General features: G+C 42.3%; 1 protein-coding gene across 1 annotated transcript in view; it reads left to right on the forward strand.

The window, feature by feature from the left end:
* Window positions 1-16,550, forward strand: part of TUBGCP3 (tubulin gamma complex component 3) — a 52,226-nt gene extending 35,676 nt beyond the window's left edge. Inside the window, exons 14-22 of the mRNA XM_066619816.1 lie at window positions 1,988-2,177; window positions 4,100-4,235; window positions 5,828-5,896; window positions 7,243-7,378; window positions 11,664-11,752; window positions 11,899-12,030; window positions 12,491-12,631; window positions 13,420-13,536; window positions 15,509-16,550. Of these exons, the coding sequence (XP_066475913.1) occupies window positions 1,988-2,177; window positions 4,100-4,235; window positions 5,828-5,896; window positions 7,243-7,378; window positions 11,664-11,752; window positions 11,899-12,030; window positions 12,491-12,631; window positions 13,420-13,536; window positions 15,509-15,667 (1,169 nt within the window). The 3' untranslated portion in view covers window positions 15,668-16,550. The remainder of the gene's footprint in view (window positions 1-1,987; window positions 2,178-4,099; window positions 4,236-5,827; window positions 5,897-7,242; window positions 7,379-11,663; window positions 11,753-11,898; window positions 12,031-12,490; window positions 12,632-13,419; window positions 13,537-15,508) is intronic.
* The last annotated feature ends 5,550 nt before the right edge of the window (window positions 16,551-22,100 follow it).

Below are 22,100 nucleotides of genomic sequence, written 5' to 3' on the forward strand. Positions count from 1 at the left end.
ATTGCGCGAGGCATTCATCTTGTGAGGCACCACTGTAGTAGGAAAATTATAGATGTTTAGTATAAAAATGATGTTTCTTTGAAGGTAAAACTGAACATAAGAACAGCCCCACTGGATCAGGCCATAGGCCCATCTAGTCCAGCTTCCTGTATCTCACAGCGGCCCACCAAATGCCCCAGGGAGCACACCAGATAACAAGAGACTTGCATCCTGGTGCCTTCCCTTGCATTGGCATTCTGACATAGCCCACTTCTAAAATCAGGAGGTTGCACATACACATCATGGCTTGTAACCCATAATGGATTTTTCTCCAGAAACATGTCCAATTCCCTTTTAAAGGCATCTAAGCTAGATGCCATCACCACATCCTGTGGCAAGGAGTTCCACAGATCAACCACATGCTGAGTAAAGAAATATTTTCTTTTGTCTATCCTAACCCTCCCAACACTCAATTTTAGTGGATGTCCCCTGGTTCTGGTGTTATGTGAGAGTGTAAAGAGCATCTCTGTATCCACTTTATCCTTCCCATACATAATTTTGTATGTTTTTAATTTTAAATTTTATGCATAAATTATGCATAATGCATAATTTTAACTGATCCCACAATATGTTTGTTTTTATTTTAGTGTTTTAATTTTTAAAAATATTTTTGATTTTGCAGATGTTAGAGATGCTCTGAGGATTTCCTGCCTAAGGCAGGGGGTTGGACTAGATGACCTATTAGACTCCTTCCAACTCTATGATTCTATGGTTTTACATTTTTGCCAAATCATTAACTGTGGGCTGTTGCTTTGTGCCACTTCTAGTCATGCTTTGGGCCCAGATGGAGATGTATATTCCTTTCCTTGTCGGAGACAACCGTAACTTTTCATGGGAATCTGATATGTGAGCTGTATACATCTACATCTGCATGTGATTAGCTGTACACACGGATGTACCTGGTTGGATCAGGACATATACAGTGCAGTATTTATTTATTTGTGAAGAGTGATTGTATAGTAAATTAATTAGGAAGTCTATCTGTTGAATATAGATTTTCTAGCTTTATCTGCACTGATTTTAGCAACTTCAAAAAGCGATCCATTAAATGATTTCAAACAGCTTTTCCTTCACCACAAAGATTAAGGTAACTGAGGCCCCCACCAGAATTGCAGTTATTCTGTGAGAAAATAAATCCATGAGTCACAACTATGAGTTTCAAACCACATGGGGTTTATGACTGTGTGTTCACTGCAATCTGGGGGTTTCTTCATCGCATAAACCACATGAGTTCTTCTTCCCATGTTACCAATCATCCTTCAGCAGACTTCCTGTGTTTCAGCATGTATCTCAGCAGCATTTGCTCCCTGTTTATTCAGTCTAAGAATATGGAGTAGTTACTTTAAGCCCAATCCTGAGCTCTGCCTGCTGGCTTACCATCGGTGCTATCCCAGCACTGGCCAGCACTGGGCGGGTGCCCAGCCTCCGCTGCTTGCTGGTTCCATGGATCACCAAGCAGCAGAGAGGTAAAAGGGGGGGGGAGGCGGGGAGAGGGCGGGGGGAGGTGTGCCAGGGGAGGGAGTGGGGAGGGAGCTTTGCTCCAACTGATCCAAAGTCTCTGTGTTGGGCTCACCACCTGACACAGAGACTTTTACCCATTGTGGGGCTACTGCGCTTACCTGGGGGGAGGGGACAAAAGCCAGTGGCTGCCTCGGGCGTGCAGGATGCGGTGGCAGCCATTTTCAGTGCCACCGCAGCTGCACAGCACGGGCAGCTTAGAATTGGGCTCGAAGTCTTTATATAGCCAAACCATTTTATTTAAAGTTGCAGAAGACATTTGCTTTGAAAATATACATTTAACTATATATACATTTAACTATGTGAGTCCAGTTATGTTAAGTATCCATACTATGCATTTCCCATCAAATTATTATTTATGTGCTGCTTGAATTTAAGAGACAATATTAAACATTTGCATTCTTTGTGATTTCTGGTTTTCTTGTTACAGCTGCTGAAATGTTCATAGATTTGGAAAATGCATTTCAGGGAAAAATAGATGCAGCATATTTTGAGACCAGCAAATACTTGCTAGATGTTCTCAATAAAAAATACAATTTACTGGAGCACATGCAAGCCATGAGACGCTATTTACTTCTCGGTCAAGGAGATTTTATCAGGCACTTAATGGACTTGCTTAAGTAAGTGAATGTGGGTTTTAATCATATTGAATTTAAATGTTCGTACAGGAGCAGAAGATTGACTGAAATCCAAAATACAGTTTTGTTGTGCCTGTGGTCTGATGATAAAACAAATGTACTTTAATGCTGCTATTAAATGGTCAGTATCATGTTACATTATTTTAGATTCAGTGTTGTATTAACCCAGAATTCTTTAAAACTCATATTGAATAATATTTGGCCCTTTCACATTCTAAATGGAACAGACCTGTCAGATGTTGACAACTTCTCTCACCTCTAAGTTGACTTCAGTCTCTAGTAAATTAAAAATATAACCTGTCTTGAAACCCTAGCCATGCTACATTCTACTGTAAAAAAAAAAAAATGTTGCATAGCTTGTAGCAGTCTGTCTTTCTTGCACATGCATGGAATTCTTTAGCACCTAACATTGCTGGTTAGCATCATCTGGTACAACACTGAAGAGGTTATTAACAGCCTTTGCACATCTACATTCCCATGTACTCACAGAATGCATGCAAAGTGTTATGCATGCAGAAGTGATAATGCTCACTCATAGTTGCCTAATGTATGGAGGTAAGCATGGTGGGGCTTAAAGTGGACATGTACTTGACTGAGGTGCTTAAGCTTTCCAAGAGGGATCCTCTTCTGTATATGTAGCATACCCTTGTGTTTGAATTGTATTACTCAGTTGCTTTTTCAAACAATACATATAAAAATAGAAGTGTGAATTTTTCATTACAAAAGTTTTGATGTCAGACATCAAAGAAACGACAGTCCATGAACTGAATGGATGTAATAGCTCTAACTGAAGTGCAATAGCAAAATGATGAAACATGAAATCAGTACAACATTTGGTGCATCAAACAGTGAAGAGATGTGTTTTAATGGAAAGAAGTACCGTTTGATATAGCATGTTGAAATTACTATTTTTATTGAACAATTAACTTGGCCTTCTCCATTGTATAATGCAAAACTCAGTAGTCTACTCATTGTTGATGGAATTTGAACTGAGGTCTCTACAGTACTTGCTACACTCTTGAGGGATTCATGCTTTTCTTAAAAAGATGTTTTTTGAGCTCAGTATTGCTGAGAGGATCCTGAGAATGCGACTGTTGTATTTGGTCTGAACAATGTTTCTCAAACATTCAAATGTTTCAAATGGAGAACAGCTTCAGCTCTTCCATTAACTTTATTTTACATGCTCCACTTCCAAAATGCATTAGAATAGTCCTCAGCACTGGCCAGAAGAAAAGAGAAAATATTTTGACAAATATCAACTGGCTTCATTATTGATGTTCTTAAAGAAGCAAAAGCAGTTGGGGATGGGGAGCGGGAAGTTAATGAGCCATTTCTGCTCAACATTGCATACGCAGCAGGGACCAAATGTGTGCACTTGTGGGCTGCGCAAAAATGGGTTAATCTAGGAATTTGTTAGCTCCCTTCTGAAAGTCATTATTGAAGACTGTGATATCCTTTAGCATCGCAAAACTAGTAAGTGTGAATGATGACAGGGTGATTTGGTTATATGGGGGGCATAGAGAAGCCATTCTACTTTGCAGTGGAGTCAGTGTTGACGAGTTTGCTAACCTGCATGAGTCTGAAAAGTTTATGTGAATTAGGGTTATTTTAGAAATGTTATGCAGGAATGTGATGTGGTAGTAGGGACATGACAAGCAGTAGCCTTTGGCTAGCAACTCTGATACGGGAATGGTGAATACTGGGTCACTTCTGTGTCTGGAAATTCATATCTTGAGTACTTATAATCACAAAAAAAACAGATTTGCAGTTCATCATTTAGAAAGTATAATTTATGTACCATTATATAGGCTGAAAATTTATTGCACCTGCAGTTAAGTGACAACTGGGCTTTTCTGTACATTAAAAAGACAGCAGATATGTATTGGTCTTATTTATCATTTTAGGCCAGAGCTTGCTAGACCAGCGACCACTTTGTATCAGCATAATCTGACAGGAATCCTGGAAACTGCTGTCAGGGCAACTAATGCACAGTTTGATAATCCTGAGATCCTCAAACGTTTGGATGTCAGACTTTTGGAGGTATGTCAGACTTTGGAGGTCATTGTAGCGTCTTATGGGAATGAGTGTTTTTATTTGAAGAAGTTAAAATTAACCCTGTGGTCTGCATCAGAAACAGTGTTTTCTCTTTATGTTGACCATTTTCTGTCACATCTGGTTAAAGTTCACTCTTCATATTTAGTTAACATTAATAGCTACATATGACAGTACAGGTTGAGCTTACTTATCTGCTGGTTTTATATTTGCTGATCTGGCTTAACATGGGTTCCCCAGACCTGCCTTGAGCCAGATTTGACCCATCCTGAAGCCTTCAAAGGCAACCAGAGCTGTGCACCAGTTGCCTCTGGAGGTTCTTCTGAGACCCTCAAAAGCGTCAGAAGGGCACTTCTGTTTTCACTGAAAACCAGAAGTGCTCTTCTAAGACTTCTGGAGGCTGTTCAGAGACCCGTTAAGGCTGCATGTAGCCTCTTTGGGCCTTAAAACGTCTCCAGACGCGACCGGAGCAAGGCTCTAGTTGTGTTGTGAGCCCCAGTGGGCTAGTAAACTACAATTGTCATTATCCATGATTTTCTGTTTCTGTGTGGGGTCCAGGAACAGATCCCTCACACTTACAGAGGCACCACCAGTATGAATCAAGGCCTTAGTTCACTACTGAATTAAGGTGGCTGGTTTTATTTTAGCTGGTTTAAACATGCTTAACCCTATGTTGGATTGTGGCCTAAAACTGTGGTCTGTTCAGAATCACACAATATATAGAAATGGTATGGTTTTCCCCACATTCATGTCTGTCTCTGCTTTCTGGCATATAGAATGCAAAAACCAAACTTATAAAATATCGTATTTATACAGGATATTGTCTTCCATGCTTATTAGCAGAAAGCACATCTCCCAGTTTTATTTTAAAAGTCTCAATCCCATGTTCTCTGTGAAGGCAGAAAGTGGCTTACAAAAGACATGCATCACTCATACTCATCTGTGTCTAGTAAAGGATGGGACTTGCTCCCACTTGTCATGGATTAAGTTAAAGTAATGGTAAACAGCATCCAGAATAATTCTAATCATCTGCAGCAGGGGCCTCCAAACCCCAGCCCAGGGGCCAGATGCGACCTGTAGCAAGCCTCTATCCAGCCCCCAGCCAGCCTCTTATCCCCTGAAAGCCTCTGGCCCACTTGGCCGAACGTGACAGGAACTATACTCTGGTTGTGTCTGGAGGGTGTTCTAAGGTCCAGAGACGTTGAATGAACGAGCCCATTCATTCATTTATTCACTCATCTAAGTTCTATCTCTAATTTATTTATATAAATTTTATATTTAAATTTTTTCCCCGGCCCTCAACACCGTGCCAGGTATTTGACCCAGTCCTCTGGCCAAAAAGTTTAGAGACCCCTGATCTACAGGATGATTATTTCTTTTTGATAAATGACAAGCAGCTCATGCCTAAACTGGCTCCTGCCAATGGGATGGGCACACACGCTGTCACAAATGTGTCATAAGGCATGTGTTTAGGAAACATGTTTTGGTGCCACTGTATTGCGGTTCTGGCAGCCCGGTTAAGATTGGGCTGTAAGTAAAAAATGTTAAAATTTTGTTAAATGTAGTGACAATTTTTATAGGTGTCTCCTGGTGATACTGGTTGGGATGTTTTCAGCTTAGACTATCACGTTGATGGCCCAATTGCAACGGTAAGGATATATATTTCAGTTTGTCAGTTTTTTCCCCCCTGCCCCCATTGGTTCACTAAATACCTTGTTATTAAAATAGCCTTTGTACTTTTAGAAGTGCACGATTAAAGAGACTGCTTGGTGTCTTGGATGTACCCATTGTATTGAGAGTACAGCCAAAATCTCAATTTCCCTAAATTATTAATGAGGGTTAAAATGCTACATTTTAAGACTTTCATTATTTGAAATAAATAATTCATTTGTTCTGTCGGTGATTTTAGAAAGTACTTAATAAATGGATTTTCATTTTCATCCATTATTCTGAAACTGTAGCAACTAATTTGGGATAATTTGCAAGAACTGTAAAATGTATTTTAGGGGAACCTATTTGTACGCCTTTAAATAAAATCTGATATGCAGTATTCATTAAAACAGATGAGAAAATAGCAGCAGCACAATTGTTCAAAATGCTTTTACTGTATATAAAGAATAGCAGTGCTTTCTGAACAAGGTGTCAAAAGTGAGAGTTTGACCAGCAAGGTATTGCTATGTATAGTTTAGTGAAAGGCAGATAATATCTCCGTTTGCTAATTCATTCATCTATTTTTTATGTTCTATATCCTTCCCAGTAAATTGGAAGTAGTTGCAGAGCTGTGTAACCAATTTTTTAAATATTTCATCTCTGTAATGTATTAACCATTTTATATGTTCATTTTAAAAATAATACTGTTCAGTATAGAAGAGAAGTGTGGTCAAAGGGCTTCTCACAATAACAGATTGTTATATGTAATATAGTATTAATTAACACATGCACAAGTTAAATTAAAAAGCTACAACACACACATATGAACAGTAGCATTTAAATCTGTGTTGTACACTAAGCAGGGTGAGCTACCGTGACCCAGCAGTTTGAGTTTTTGACAGAGGATACTTGTCTTCAGGATAACTTTAGTGACTCTCACAGAGTGATTTTAGGCAGGTGTTCTCCTGGTCTTTGTGACATGCCATGTCTCCCCATGGTGCAAGATGAGCTATCACTGCCCAAGTCTCTGTGGAGACATCTGATGTCATTGCCATTTGCCTCCACAACACAGCCAGCTGAGAACTCACCATCAGTAGCAGGTGATGGAAGCTGAGAGCTGGTATAAGGGAATGTCAAAAGGGGCTGCAGAAGAGAGGAGCAGGGAGGGCAAAAGGATGTATTGTACTGGAAATCTCTCAATTCAGAGGGTTTGTTGGTTAGAATAATTGGATGAACTGGACCAATCGTCCTGGAAATAACTGTTTCATTGCTTAAAGCAACGTAAGCTGCAGTACTCAAGGAAGTAAAGATCATATTTCAAGTTTGTCTGTTGATTTTTTTACAGGTGTTTACAAGGGAGTGCATGAGCCATTACCTGAGAGTGTTCAACTTTCTATGGAGGGCAAAACGAATGGAATATATACTCACAGACATATGGAAAGGGCACATGTGCAATGCCAAGCTTCTAAAGAATATGCCAGGTAAGGGCAAGGCCCTCAAGAGATAATTGCACAGGCCTTTATTCTCAGACCACAGCTCCTTGAGTTCCTTTTTAGCACAGTACAGATCTTGAAAAGAACAAGTGCAGCTCCCAGGCAGCTCACAAAAGAGAAGAAGCTCCTTGGACATGGGAGAATTGGAGTTCTAGCCTGAGCCCAAACAGGCCCCCAGTCACACACAGGGACTGATGTTAAGGGACCCAAACCCTCTTCAAAGTTATGAGCGGCCAAGAAATGCTCTCCTCACAAAAGCTTATGGTTAGAGCTCCCTCTATGCCTCTCCTCTGTGCCTCTCCACTAGCTCCCTTCACGCCTCTAAGGAGCTGTGATTGAATCTAAAAGCAACTGAGATATTTTCAGATGAAGAGAACTGAAAATGTGGGACACACCTCAAACATGAGTGCCCTGTGGTCCCCAAAACATGACTGTTGTAACACAGGTGTTACACAGGGATCCTACCCCCCCCCCCCCGAGCCATGGAGACTGCACAGAAGTCAGTGAGAAATTTTCTGTTCCATTACATTATCCTTGCTTCAGTTTCTCTCCCCCCTTTTCCATAAGTTTACACTGGTTGCCACTCTTCCAGCATTTGTCTTTATTGGAAAAGAGACTCAAGAGACACACATTCATTCATCCATATATGTCCAGGAAACGGATGGAAATCACAAAATTTTCACAAAAAAGCACAAAAAAATCAGGCTAGATCAGAGGACATCTTTGGACGCCTCAGCACTTGGAATTCTTTTGCAGCATTCTAAATTGGAATTCAAGCTGATATTTGACTCAATTGGGACAAGCCAAGATAAACCGGGGTGGAAATTTTGCTACTGTAATTTTGTGTTTTCCCCACTGTCCCCCCACCCCCCAGTCCTAGAGCCAAGAGGTTTCTAGAGCATCTCATAATATTTGCAACTTCCTTCAGTTTTTGAAGGCTTTATGTGTTCGATAGAGAAAGCTGAATCCTATTAAGAACATAATAGAAGTGGATGATATAGTGTGAAAAGGATGGATAACTTCCTGGGTTCTAATTTATAATTATCCACCAAAATTTCATAAGTTCTATGGTATCGGAAGGTAAAATTGCTACCTGTAGTATGAAATTTTTCTCTTCAATGACTTCTGGCTGCATGAACAACTCATCTCTCTATTTTTTCACTTGTGGCTTTGAAGTTCATTTTTTTTTTTACACACTCTTTTGAACTTTTGTCATTATAAGTTCATAAAACTTCACCAGAGAATAGGAATGTGTATAAGAGCTCAGCAGTCTCAAATTGTCTACTTAGTTCTGTTACTAGATGTTTTTGATCTACGGATTTCTGTGTTTTACTGTTTCTGTGTTTTGCTGTGGGCCTCGGTATCCATGGAGGATCTATCCTAGGACTCCCATGGATACCAAATTCCATGGATAATTAAATCCATGGTTGAACCTCAGGGGACCTTCTGGGCATGGCTAGAAGGATGTTCTGGTGGAATTCAAAAGGTGTTCTGAGGCACAGGGAGGCCATGTAGGAAGAAGTCTCTGGCGTAAACCAGAAGTGCCTTCTGGATGTGACCAGAAGGCACTTCTAATTACATCTGGGAAGTCCCCTGAGGACCTCTAGTTTTGGGCTTGGCATTTGTAGATTCTGAAATCCGTAAATGCTAGGCTCACTGGTAAGGAGTGACAACTGTATTTGTCACATGCTATTCCATTGTTAAGAATATTTAGGGCCCAATCCTATGCTTCTCCATGGTTTCAGCAGCACTGAAATTGCTGTCGCTGTATCCTGTGGGGCCAGGGAAGCTGCTGGCAGTCTCCTCAGGGTAAGAGAACATTGTTACCCTATGTAGAGCCTTGGCAGCCCTGATGGGTCTTCTCGGATCTACCCAAGCCCTTTAGTTGGTGCAGAACCGAGGAGACCCTTGCAGTCTCCACGTTTCTGGAGAGGGAATAGGATTTGGTGGCAGCCTCTGCCTCCATCCCTGCCCCCTCTTGGGCTTGATCCACCCCATCTTCTGCCCAGTTCTGCCCCCTTCCCCCCACCCTGAGAAGTCTCCCCATTGCTCAGCAGGGATACTTACTACCAGGCGCTTGTCTTCTATGTCCTGCCAGTATGGAGGCCCAGTGCCAACAGGCAGTGATTTCTCCGCTGGCGCAGTGTGCTCCCAGCTGTCAGCAAAGTGCACTTTCATGACAGCTATTGCCAGGGCAGCATGCAGCCACCGTTGCTGCCCCGGCATAGGATTGGGCTGCCCTTCTTTTCAACAAAACTTTTCACAGTTTTCAACAAAAAGTCATTCAGAATGCAGTTTACACAGCTAAATGAATGCTTCCCTGTCCCCAATGGGAACAGATTCCTTTCACAATCAAAGAATCCCACAAAAATAGGCCACTGGAAAAGGTGCCATGTTAGGATGAAGGACAGTTGTCCACCTGCTGCTGAATATCAGAGGTCACTAGTTTAGAAGTTGTTTCTAATTTGTCCAGTTAGCAGGGTACTAAAGTTCTCCTCAGTTCTGTTACTGGCTGGCTGTTCCTATCATATGCTTTTTCTGTGCATTATATGTTACATACTATTCCTTTATGCTGAGTTTTGTGATTCACTGTTTCAACTCAGCATTGCAAATGTTATATAGGTTAATCCAAGAATAAAGAAACATCAAATATGGTACATGATTTTTTGGCCTTTCTCATTCACAGGTAGGCTGTGGCAGACTGGTGAGCTTTAGCGTGCTGTGCAAGTAGGGAAGCTTTGGCATGGCCTTACCGCCTCTTGGAAGCTTGTTCCTACACTTGGGTACCCTTGACTGGCAATGCCTTATCTCTTTTTCCCACAAAGTTTGGCCTAAGCTTTTTAGTGCAGCTGTCCCCAAAGAGTGTTGCAATCTGAGAGGGTCATGCACTGGAACGACAAAACTGTCTTCCAGTGGTGACTATAAATAGCCATTTGAAACCATTAGGAAGAACAACCAACATGAAAGTCGCATATCTCTGTTAATACAAGATGGGGTGGCAGAGGACATAGAATATCTTTCATTGAAAGGAGAAAAACTGCTTTCAATTCAGATGGAGCCCTTTTTTAATGACACAACAGGCCAAGATTGAACTACTGTACTGGGTTATGTAAAGGAGCAGCATAGATAAGGACTGCTGTAGTGTAGTTATCCTAAGCACAATATCTCTAGCACATAAAATGTTGTTGGTGCTATCCTGGGAGGTATAGGCTGTTTTAGAACAAAAGGCTATCCCAGAGGCCCATTCTTTGTGCACCAGAATGTTCCAGTCAGTAGTATTTCTTGGATCCGTTTGTGCAATCTGGACCCTGTATCTCCAAAGCATGGTTTTCAAATAATTATTTCTAAAGGTCACTTAGGTAGATAGTTCCAGTTCCTCAGCACCTTTTAAAATACAGGTAAAATTAAACCATAGGCTGAAGCATAGGAAGGATGAACCAGAATAATTAAAATTGACCTTCAGACCAGGACTGCGAGATCTTTGTGGCATCTTTTCTACGATTTCTGTGGCAATCCATGGCCTATACTAGGTCTTTGTAATATTGTGGACTGGCTGTTAATGAGACTGGAGGCTATGGTAACACAGGACTTAGAAGACCACCTTATTGCTGAATCAGTCCATTGATCTACCTAGCTCAATTATTGCCTATGTTGACAAGGGTTCTCCAGAGTTTCAGAGAGAGATATTTCCAAGGCCTATTTAGAGATATCAAGGACTGAACATGGGATCATCTGCATGCAAAGCTGGTCCTTTTCCATTCAAGTTACAGCCCTGTGCATCATTAGGCAACAGTCTTACACACACTTACCTGGGACAGTCCCACTGAATACAGTGGGATTACATTCTGAATTCACAACACAGGAGTGTGCTGCTATCTTTAAACTAGAACTGCTAAAATAGAATTCGTGTTTTTAGAGTACAGATTCACCTATTGAGTAAAACTGTCTAATTTGAACACATTATGTAAAGCCTTCAATTTTTTAAATGTTAGTTTTACTATAGTTATTTTGTCACATGTGGAGGGCGATTTTCAAGTGCTCTGAGACTCTTTCAATGGAAACTATGGTTTCCTACTGCAACTGAAGTGGGCCATAGATTTGGTGTTTCTTTTTCTTTATGATAACCCCTGTTTTGTGCTATTCTTTTCAAAGAAAGGGATAGGCTGACTGTTTTACTTCAAGTTGTTACGTTAAATTAAACTTCTTTGAACTCTGACCAGGTGAACATTTCCATTCTAATTTTTAATATACCAATTCTTTGAATTTTTTACAGAACTTTCTGGGGTGCTGCATCAGTGTCACGTTCTGGCATCAGAAATGGTCCATTTCATTCATCAAATGCAGTATTACATTACATTTGAGGTACCCTTTAACCATCCATTTTGTTAGTTTTGTTTTTTAAGTAGGAAGAATGTTTTTATTTGTACCTTTAGATAAATTCTCACAGAACAGTAGAGCAGAGAAATCATTTTAAATGTCTAAACACGAAGTATCTTAATGTTCCATAGGTACTGGAGTGTTCATGGGATGAGCTTTGGAATAAGGTTCAACAGGCTCAGGACTTGGATCACATTATTGCTGCTCATGAAGTTTTCTTAGACACAATTATATCTCGCTGTTTGCTTGACACTGACTCAAGGGTAAGCATTTTTTTTCTCTTATTGTGAATGTGGTTTCTTTCATGGTTTCCTTACCTTGTTAACTTCCGGCCTTAGTTTTTGCCTCTTGATGGCACTTTATTCTTGGATGTCCAATCCTATCCAGCTTTCCAGCACTGATGCATCTGGGTGGGCCAGTGGGGTGCACATTGAATCCTACAGTGGGAGGGGGGGAGCAATCACAGTGGTCTCCTCAGGGGGAAGGCATATTTGTTCCCTTACCTTGGAACTGCATTGCAGCTGCATCAGTGCTGGAAAGTTGGATGGGATTGGGCCCTGAGTGATGTTCAGCGATTAAATCAACTTTTCCATATATGTCTTTGCTCTCAGAGAAGAGATAATACATTGCAATATTTCAGCAATTCCTTAGAGGTTGGCAATCCTTTAGTTCCCTCTTAAATTTCATTTTTTACCATTTTTTTTCATCTTTCAACTTTTATAGATGCTTCTCAACCAACTTCGAGCTGTGTTTGACCAGATCCTTGAGTTTCAAAATACCCAGGATACCATGTACAGAGCTGCCTTGGAGGAGCTACAGCTAAGATTGCAGTTTGAAGAAAGAAAAAAAGAGCGAGAACTTGAGGTACTGGAAATCTTCACTGGTATTTTGATGGACAACTATTTGCATAGAACTAAATGCATGTGTTTCCAATTTAGTAAATTTAAAAAAAATCCCACCAAATTTCTCTTTTCTTCAAACTGCTAAATAAATAGTAGTTGTGCAGAGTAGGCACTGACACCTGAAAAGCATTTAAGGAGTTGATGTGGGCAAACAGGTTGAGATTAATCTGGAAAAGACAGAGGTCATAATCAGCAGAACTACTGAGTTGGTGTCAGTATGCTCACCTGTTCTGTGTGGGGTTGTGATTTCCTTGTGACCCAGGGTGCTTTTGCCAAACTATGAATTGTGTCTAACTGAATTTGTTTTTACCCCAGTGAGACCTGACTATGATAAGCCAAACCTTAGTCCAGAGGTTCCCAAACTCTCAGAGAGCATTTGGGAACAGATAAGTGTTTGTGGGGAGGGGTGGAGACACAATCACCATGATCACGCCACTACAGGGGAGGAAAGGGGTCTTTTTAAACTTACCATTGACAAAGGTTTGCTGGTTGGGGCATTGTGATGCCTCAATTTGGGAACCCCTGCCTTAGTCATATGTCACTTAGATTGCTGCAACATGCTTTTGGGACTGCTCTTGAGAATGCTCCAGAAACATCAGCTGAGAGAACATCAGCCAAACTTCACTTAACTCGTAAGGAGTAATATTCTTACTGTATGGTCAATGTATGGTTTCATTAACAATATTTTATGTAATGTTGTGTGCCTGTTGATTGCTCATGCCGTGTCTTCTTTTTACTTGTATGCTTAAGGGTGAATGGGGAGTAATGGCTTCAGAAGAGGAAGATGAAACTAAAAGGATTAAAGAATTTCAAGACTCAATACCAAAAATGTGTTCACAACTGCGACTACTTACCCATTTCTATCAGGTATTTTTTTAAAAGATTAAAAGTAATGGAGCAGTAGCAGATAGTTTTGCCATTCTTCTGTTTAAAGCAAACACTGTTTTAATGTAGCAGACAAATTCAGGATTTGGATGAAAATAATGAAAGTACAGAGTAACTTATTGTACCTTATGGACTGATGTCCATGAAGCATCTGCTGACCCTATTTTGATGGAGTCATATCTGTGTATTCAACCTGAGGATGTGAACAGGTTGCTTGAAAGTTTGAGCCTGACTCTGTGCTCAGTTGGACCCTTGTCCGTTTTGGCTGCTTAACCCATTTCTGCCCAGCCCATAGGTGTACATATTTGATCCCTGTTTTGTGTATGCAGCGTTGGACAGAAATGGCTTAAGGCAGCTGGTGAGGGGAGTGAATAACTAGAACATGGATTCCCAAACTTTTTAGCACCAGGGCCCACTTCTTAAAATAACATTCTATTACAGGGGTTCTCAAACTTCACAGGAATAAAACTCCCAAGGTAAATTTGTGTGGGGCTGGGGAAAAAGACAGTGATGCAATCACCAGGATTGCACCGATGCGGGGGCAGGGGGGCTTTTTAAAAGCATAACTTACCTGTTACTGGGGTTTGAGGAGCCCTATGAAGCACTCTGCAGGGCTCCCCACAGCTTGTAGAAAGTGAAAATACTGATCATGGTCCACTTCTGGTTTCACAGTAGCAACCCGGAAGTGGGTCGCAATTGCTATTTTCACTTTCTATAAGTTGCAGGGAGTCCTGAAGAGAGCTCCACTGGGCTCTCTGTACCCCTCCTGGACGCAGGCAGCAGGTAAGTTATGTTTTTTAAAAGCCCCCTTGCTCCCACAGCGGCACGATCGTGGAGATCACATCGCTGTCTTCCCTATTCCCCTGCACCTTAAGGGGGTAAAGGCTGTGGTCCTCAGACTGGGGTGTTGTGACACTGCAGTTTGAGAACCAGTGCTCTACTGAGACCACCTAGCTCTATGAGACTTTTAAAAAGTTTCATTTTTTTATTTTCTCAAGCCTCTGTTTTTTATCCTTTTCACTATGGGGGGGGGACTTCTTCTGCATTTGTCAATCACATTATTTGGATCGGGTCCATTCTGGTGGCCTCCCTTCAATAAGAGCAGAGGCATGTTTACCTACTCACAAGCAAACATGGTCATGTGGTTCTGTTTGCTTTCCATAGTACATTTTTCTTGTTAGCTTGATGGGGGATGGGACTTGCTTCTTGATTGTCTGTTGGGGCCTGCATTCATCAGATTAGGAGCATTCTGGTTGCGTTGCGTTCCCTTGGCCTGTCTTTCAAAGTGGACTGAGGCACATTCACTTACTTGTGAATTACCATGCATGTGCTGCACCGTTTCAGTCTGTTTATTCTTGACTCTCTGAATTTTTCAATTTGACTTTTCCCTGTTTTTATTTTGTAATTATTAACTATGTTTTGAAACTTGTGTGATTTTTTTTTTTTGCTTTGTGCTTATTAGCTGCCTTGATGGCCCTTTAAATGGGTTGAAGGTTGTGGAATTTAAAATGCTTGTCCTTAATAGAGGAGTAATCAAGCACAAGTTATAGAAGTTGCCCAAGCATAGAAAGACCTGTAGAAAATATTGTACTCCAGAGTTATTAGGATCCTGCCTGACCACTACCAATATAAAATATTGACTGACTATATGAGACATTTTCTCTGGAACAAATATTGGGGCCACAGGTTTCACTGAGTTAACTACTCTCACTTTATGGAAATCTGGCTACCATGCAAAGACTGGGAACTGAGCTCCTTTTGAGTTACTCTTCGTTGGAGAGGATGTTATAGGAGCAGGCCTTCCCTTACAGTGACTAATACCCACTTTATTTGCAGTGGGGTGTTCAAAGGTTGCTATGGAACGTTCGATGATGCAATTCATACATACGCTGAAATTGTGGTCAACTATTATTATGTACCTATTCTTATAAATTTCTCACTTCTTTTCTTTCAGGGCATTGTGCAGCAATTCTTGGTGTTACTGACCACCAGCTCTGATGAAAGCCTTCAGTTTCTTAGTTTCAGACTAGATTTCAATGAACATTACAAGGCCAGGGAACCCAGGCTTAGGGTGTCGTTAGGCACTAGAGGGCGCCGGAGTTCACGCATATAAACCTTTCTGCACTGAAAGTACCCAGAATGATCACTGAAGTGTAACGCTGAGGGATGTGGCAGTCAAGGTCAGCATACTCAAACCAAATGGCATGCAATAGGTGTTTGTCATTATTGCAGGCAACGTGTTTTCAGTCATGTGATTGTGCAACACTAGTGCAGAAAGCAACAAGGCTTATTTTCTGTGTGTGCTGTTTGATATTACTAAATGGGTTTATTAAATTATAATGGTTTTGTTTTAATTCATTAACAAATCTCTGTTTTGGGTCTTTTAAAACACATTCCACATTTATAATTCTCTCCAAGACATGCTATCACCTTGCAGAAAGTACTCTTTCTATCTAACACTAAGCAGGGACATAGTTTTCATTTAAGTTTCGGGATTCACTTTTGTTTAAAAGCCACCAGATTATGATCTGGTCAAGAAAATATGTACCTGTTTTTTTCTTCAGTGTTGTGATGTACTTGACAGTGTGGTGTCACTTAAAATTACATGCATTCATGTTTTCAATATTTTCAAAACAATGATTTATTTTTCCAGAAAAAAATTAAAACTGCTGTACAGAAACAAATATTAGAGACATACAGGAGTGATACGTAACAAATACCATAAAAGTACAGTTAAACCTTCAGTGCTCTCAAATAATAAAACTTGTAAATATTGAATAGATGTGAATGAAGTATTTTGTGTTCAAATCTATTGTATTAGAAATTAATTTGGATAATGAAAACTACTTATTTCTCTTTCCTTGCCTATTTTTCCATTGTAAATATTTATATATTACTGTCCAAAAGTTAGGGGGAAACATTTTTGTAAAGAAGTCGCTATATATCAAGTCATTCAATTATCCATTTGTTATATTCACAGGTAAATGCTTAGAAAATAAAACACAATTATCTTTCAAACTTTTTTTCTTTGGTCTATTTCTTCTAACCGGTCAAGTGCCTGCCCTTAACTAGATAGAATAGGAAATTATAGAATGCAGTTAGTTCTGCATTATAGGGCCTTCTTGTTTTAGGACTTGTCCAATACTCTTCCTAGTTATATAATGTATAATATGCATTATTATTTTAAAAAGCCTAGCCTCCCAAAGAGATTTTCTTTTTTCCTGCATTGTTTCAGACTCTTTAGGTACAAAGTGTCTGGCTCAGTCAGGGCCACGTTTGAGGTGCCCACTGGGAGGCCACTGCTCCCTACTTCCCCCCACATTGCTTTGGGAGATAGGGAGTAGTTCCTGTGGAGCCCTTGTCAGCATTGCAGCCTAGCCTTGTCACCCTTACCCCAGCATGTACTCAGGAGCAGACTAGTGTCTGCAGGCCCACACAGGTTTACTTCTCCACCATTTTGGGGTTTTTATGACCTGCTTGTGGACCCGTGACAGCCGGATCCTGGGTCTGGACCCTTTGCTTGCTGCTGTTCTGTCCTGTCTGCAGGGAGCCTGCTGTTCCTTACCTCCCCTGAGTCTTCAGTTATGAGAGGGAACAGTTCTGCGGTGACTTTTGGAAGCTCTGCAGCCTAGTCTAATGATCCTGGCCCTCTGTGGGCTCTGGATCTGGCTAGTGCCTGCGGTCCCACATGGGTTTGGTTCCTTTCCCCGGCAGTGAAGACATCGACTGGTGAGTACCCATATTCTTTTTTTTGTTCTGGGATGGACCCCATCAGGGCGCAGTGGGACCCTTCTGGTCCTTACCCCGAGCCCATCCTCCCTCTCAACTGGGATGACATTGGGGTCAAAATTGAGAGACTGACTGCTGCAGTGCTCTCCAGGGTAGTCGGGACTCTCAACATGCCCGCACCCGCTTAGCTTGCTACCCCTCCTGCAGCCCCCTTCCCCGCTCCTATTGCTCATGTTGAGAATGAACCAGGTGCAAGGGGCCAGGTCTGGAGTGGAGACGACCATTCTTCCAGACCCCGCAGGCACAGAGCCTGCCTGAGGCTGTGGACTGACCACAAGGGTGAGGGATCTTCTCCAGAAGAGGGTGAGTGAGATCATCATTGAGAGGAAATGGGAGCACCCAGCCAAGAACAAACAGGTCCGTGAGCCTGCTTCTAGGTTCTACATTCTAACCCTGGAGGATATGCAACACTTTAGCTCCCCCTGGTTGATACCCTATGGCGGTCTCAGGTTCTTCCTCAGTTATGCCTTCTGATTCTGAGAGCCTTCCTAAGGATTCTGTAGATGGAAGGATAGAGGGTCTTGGCAGTGGGCACCATTTCAACACTCACAAGCATCCGCTCTGTTTTTTTTTTTTTTTTACTTCAGGGCCTAATCCTATCCAAATTTTCAGCACTGGTACAACCACAATGCAGCCCCCACTGTATGGGAACAAATGTTGAGGAGGCCTTTGTGATTGCCTCCCCACCTCAGGATGCAGTGCATGTCCCATTGGCACAACTGCACCGGCACTGGAAAATTGGATAGGATTGGGCCCTCAGTTGGCACAATTTTTTACCTCAGCAGGCAACATTTTCCTCATGCAGTGACTAACTCAGTAGGGATGTGTTTTTTCCCCCACTCTTTTCACATGGTCTCTGTTTTCCCCTCATAAACAGTTCAGTGGACAGTCAGATTATTATTCTTTGGCTGTTCAGTGTGGTATTCTATATTTATAAAAAAAACAAACCAACATGTTTTTTGAGGCCAGCTCAGAGTCAAGCCTAGCCAGACCAAGTACCTCTAAAGATCCTAGGGGTGCTAGTAAGCATAAGGGGCCAAGCACTGGTACTGCTGTATCCCCATATCCTCCTGTCCTGGATACTGTAGCTGAGAGCTACGTTCTCCAGTGGCTCAAGGGCTTGACTGATAGCAAGCTAGCCTCACAGGGTCTGCATAATCTCCTTAAACAACTGGTAAAGACCAAGGTTGGGAAAGGGAAAGCAGACGCTTTATGCGTCTGATGAACCCTATCCCTTCCAGCTCTCCTTCACAATGTTCAGGTCAATCTGATTCCTCAGTTGCCCATTCCTCAGAAAAGGACCAGCAAGTCTAAGGAGGTTGGTCACATTGTGTTGAATGGTGAAGATGTGGAGTCAGGCAGAGGGGACTGTTTCTTTTCCCTTACCTGGATGACATTATAAAAAAAAAGTGTCATCCAGGGAGCAAGCAGAGTTCAGCACTCACCATATGGTTTTGTGATAATCTAGTAAAACAGTTCACTGATTCCCATCCAGATACTGGAACACCTGGGAGTACTTTCAGTACCCAAATTTTCGATGCTTTTCTGTCAACAGAGAGATGGCAGAGGATCATGGACATGATACTCCACATTATCAGAGCCAAATGTACAGATATCATGACACTGGTCCACCTGCTTAGGAATGTTGGTTTCCGGTCACCAGCTGGTCAGCGGGGCCCAATCCCCACCAGAACTCTTCAGGAGTTCCTCCAGCACCACTTAAAGACGACAGAGACCACATTCTGCTTCTTCACCATCCCTGAAGAAGGATTTGCAGTAGTGGGGTACAATAGGCAACTGTCCAAGGGAGTGAGCCTTCAGGACTGCAACAATTAATCCTGACCACAGATGCTAGCCCATTGGGTTGAAGGGCTCCTCTAAATGGTTCTCCTGTCCTTTGTACCAGTCCCTCTCATCACAGGGAGAGGGAGTGGCACAACCTGGATGTGCACAGGGCAGGGAGCTTTTACCTGTCTCGCACTTTCTCATTTTGTCATACTGAGGCCTTGTTTGTGTCCTATTGATCTCCTAATCAGGGCCACAAAGTTTTGCTCTCTGCCAGATCTAACTGGATTCCATAACTGTGCAGCCATTGTTGAGGCTTACTGGGCACAAGGTGTCTCCCCCCCCAGGATTGTTGCCCGCTCTCTTAGAGGGAATGCAGTGTTCCGTGCCTTCCCTTAGAGTCAGTGTGCAGGGCAGACACTTGAAGCTTGCCTCACACTTTCATTAAATACCATAAAATCGATTCCGACACTGTATGAGACGCTGTCTTTGCCAGGCACGTATTGCTGAGCGTGATTGCTAGTGACTCAGATGCTTCCCACCCTTGAGACTGTACGGCTTGGGTATTTCCCATTCATAAGACTGACCCTGTCATGGCACCACTAGAGAACGGAAGGGTTTGAGCCGACCTGTGAACTCCCTTTCTCAGTGGTGCCATGGCAGGGTCAGTCTGCCTACCCACAATCATCCAAGTCACTGCAAAAAAAAAATAAATTTGAAAAGGACAATACGGTCATCCTTATGAGTGAGGGAGATCTCTCAGTGGCCCTGTCCGTACCTCAGCAAGCCCTGCTCACTGTAGCCCTAAGTAGTTCTCCAGTGCCAACAGGCGATATCTGCGTGTTGAGGTGGCTGGACGACGTCTCCAGTTCCAGTGTGGACATTCTAGGGGACTGCTCATTATGAACTGCACATTACAGTTGGGAGGAGCCTTTCAAGGCTTTTCCACAGCCTGGGGAATCATGGGAGCCCCTCCCCCTCAGAAACACTCTGTGCAACTGACCTGCCTGCCTGAGAGAAGGAGCTTCCCATTCATAAGACTAACCCTGCCATGGCACCACTGAGAAGGGGAGTTCACAGGTAGGCTCAAACCCTCCTGTTTTTCTGGAGATGGGATGAGACATCAGCTCTAAACCCAAGTCTGGACAATGTCTTTGGGAAAAGCTGCTTCTCCAAGGGTCCCTTCCCTCACCTGCAATCTCCCTGTTCCAGCCAGTATACTGGGAGATCTAAAATAGTGGAGAGGTATCTGTACCAGGAGTCTTCCTGCCAAGCCAGGTATGTCTTCAGAGCACAGAAGTCCTTTCTATACAACCTGCCTGGCCCTGAAGGAGAAGGTGAGAAGGGGAGACTGCTTAGTTGCTCTAGTAGTACAGGACTCACCAGATCCTATCTTGCTGGCCAGAGATTTGGCAGAGTGGGTCAGGAGGCTGTTCTTCTGGCTTCCAATCTCACTGCAGTGACCACCAGAGGCCACAGCAAGTTTCCACAATAATGGGGGCAAGCCCTGCCCACAGAGGAGCTGTCTATTCTCAGTAAGCCTTGCTGCAGTGGCATAGCTAAGGGGGTGCAGGGGGTAGCAGTCGCACCAGGCAACATGCTTTAGGGGGGCAACAAGCTGCGCTTGACACCAGTGACCAAAATTGTGAAAAAATTTGGTATGTACAAATAATACCATCATGTTATATATCATTGGAAAGGTATGCAGAATGCAATAAAATAAACCACACTGGAATATCTGTATTCTGCCAAAAGTTATGGCCAATTAACCGGAAAACAAAAACGCAACTGCCTTATGGAACAAAAGGTGGATTTTCTTAACTCAAAACTCACCCATGAAACTGATTGTTCTGAGAGCCAATGAGATGTTGTTATGATACAGTATGGATCCAATAAGGAGTTACTATGTGTCAGCTCTCATTTCCATGTATCATAACACAGCTACTCCTGCTAACTGGTAAAGAGGCACTTTTTCAAGTGGTGCTCCTCTTATATTTAGCAGGGGGAGAATAACCATCCGTCTTCACCCCAGCACAATGTCTCTAACCAATAAGGGGCACACTTTTTATTTATTTACTTAATTAAATATGATTTTGTCATGGAGGGGGGGTTACAAAACCTTCTTTGATCCCAGGTAGCATATAGATGTTTTAGCTATGCCATTGGCTGGGGAGAGGTGGCAGATCAAGTGTGTGGTGAACTGCTCAGGGGAAGAGGCAGGTTTCCCTCCAATTTGCACTTTTAAAAAAGCCCTAGTGTGACGTCACTTCCAGTTGTGATATCACTTCTGGGGCATCATTTTGAGCTCTGCATCGGGCTACATGTTCATTAGCTACGCCACTGCCTTGCTGTAACTATTGCAGTGGGTATAGAGCTTAATAGCCTTCACCTTGTTATAGGGTGGTCCCAAAAACACTCCTCCACCACCAAGGGTATAGTGGGTTGGGTTGTATAGTGTGTGCCACTGCCAGTCCCCTCTCCTTCCGTGAAGGGCCCAGTCCCTGTCTGCAGAGGGGATAGGGGAAGAAATGGAAGAGAAAAAAGGAAGAGAAGATTTGTACTATACCCTATAGTTAATGTGACAACATGTAGTTAATGTGGACTTAATGACTCAGAGTTTTTTGGCTCATTTTTCTCACCCTCTGAAGATGTCATATACAAAGCTGTGTAGCCTAAGATTAGCTTCATTCTAAAATGGATGTAGACTACAAATCATAAGACTTTGGGGGAGAAAAGAGTGAGATACCAACATATAGATTAAATATATGTACATTGCACACTATACTGTATAATTAGACTCTCAGAGACTTGAGGTTTGACAGGAATGCTTGGGAGTGAATGTTTAAGGCTTTCTGTGCCAGGGTCTGAGCACCTACTCAGCTGAAGCTATTCAGCACCTACCTGCCTCAAACAGAACTTCCTCATGCTCTTCGGGGACCAGTTGCTTGTATCATTTACTAGGGTTTTTGCTC

The sequence above is a fragment of the Tiliqua scincoides genome, chromosome 3 (genome assembly GCF_035046505.1).
Source record: "Tiliqua scincoides isolate rTilSci1 chromosome 3, rTilSci1.hap2, whole genome shotgun sequence".
In the NCBI taxonomy this organism is placed as follows: domain Eukaryota; kingdom Metazoa; phylum Chordata; class Lepidosauria; order Squamata; family Scincidae; genus Tiliqua; species Tiliqua scincoides.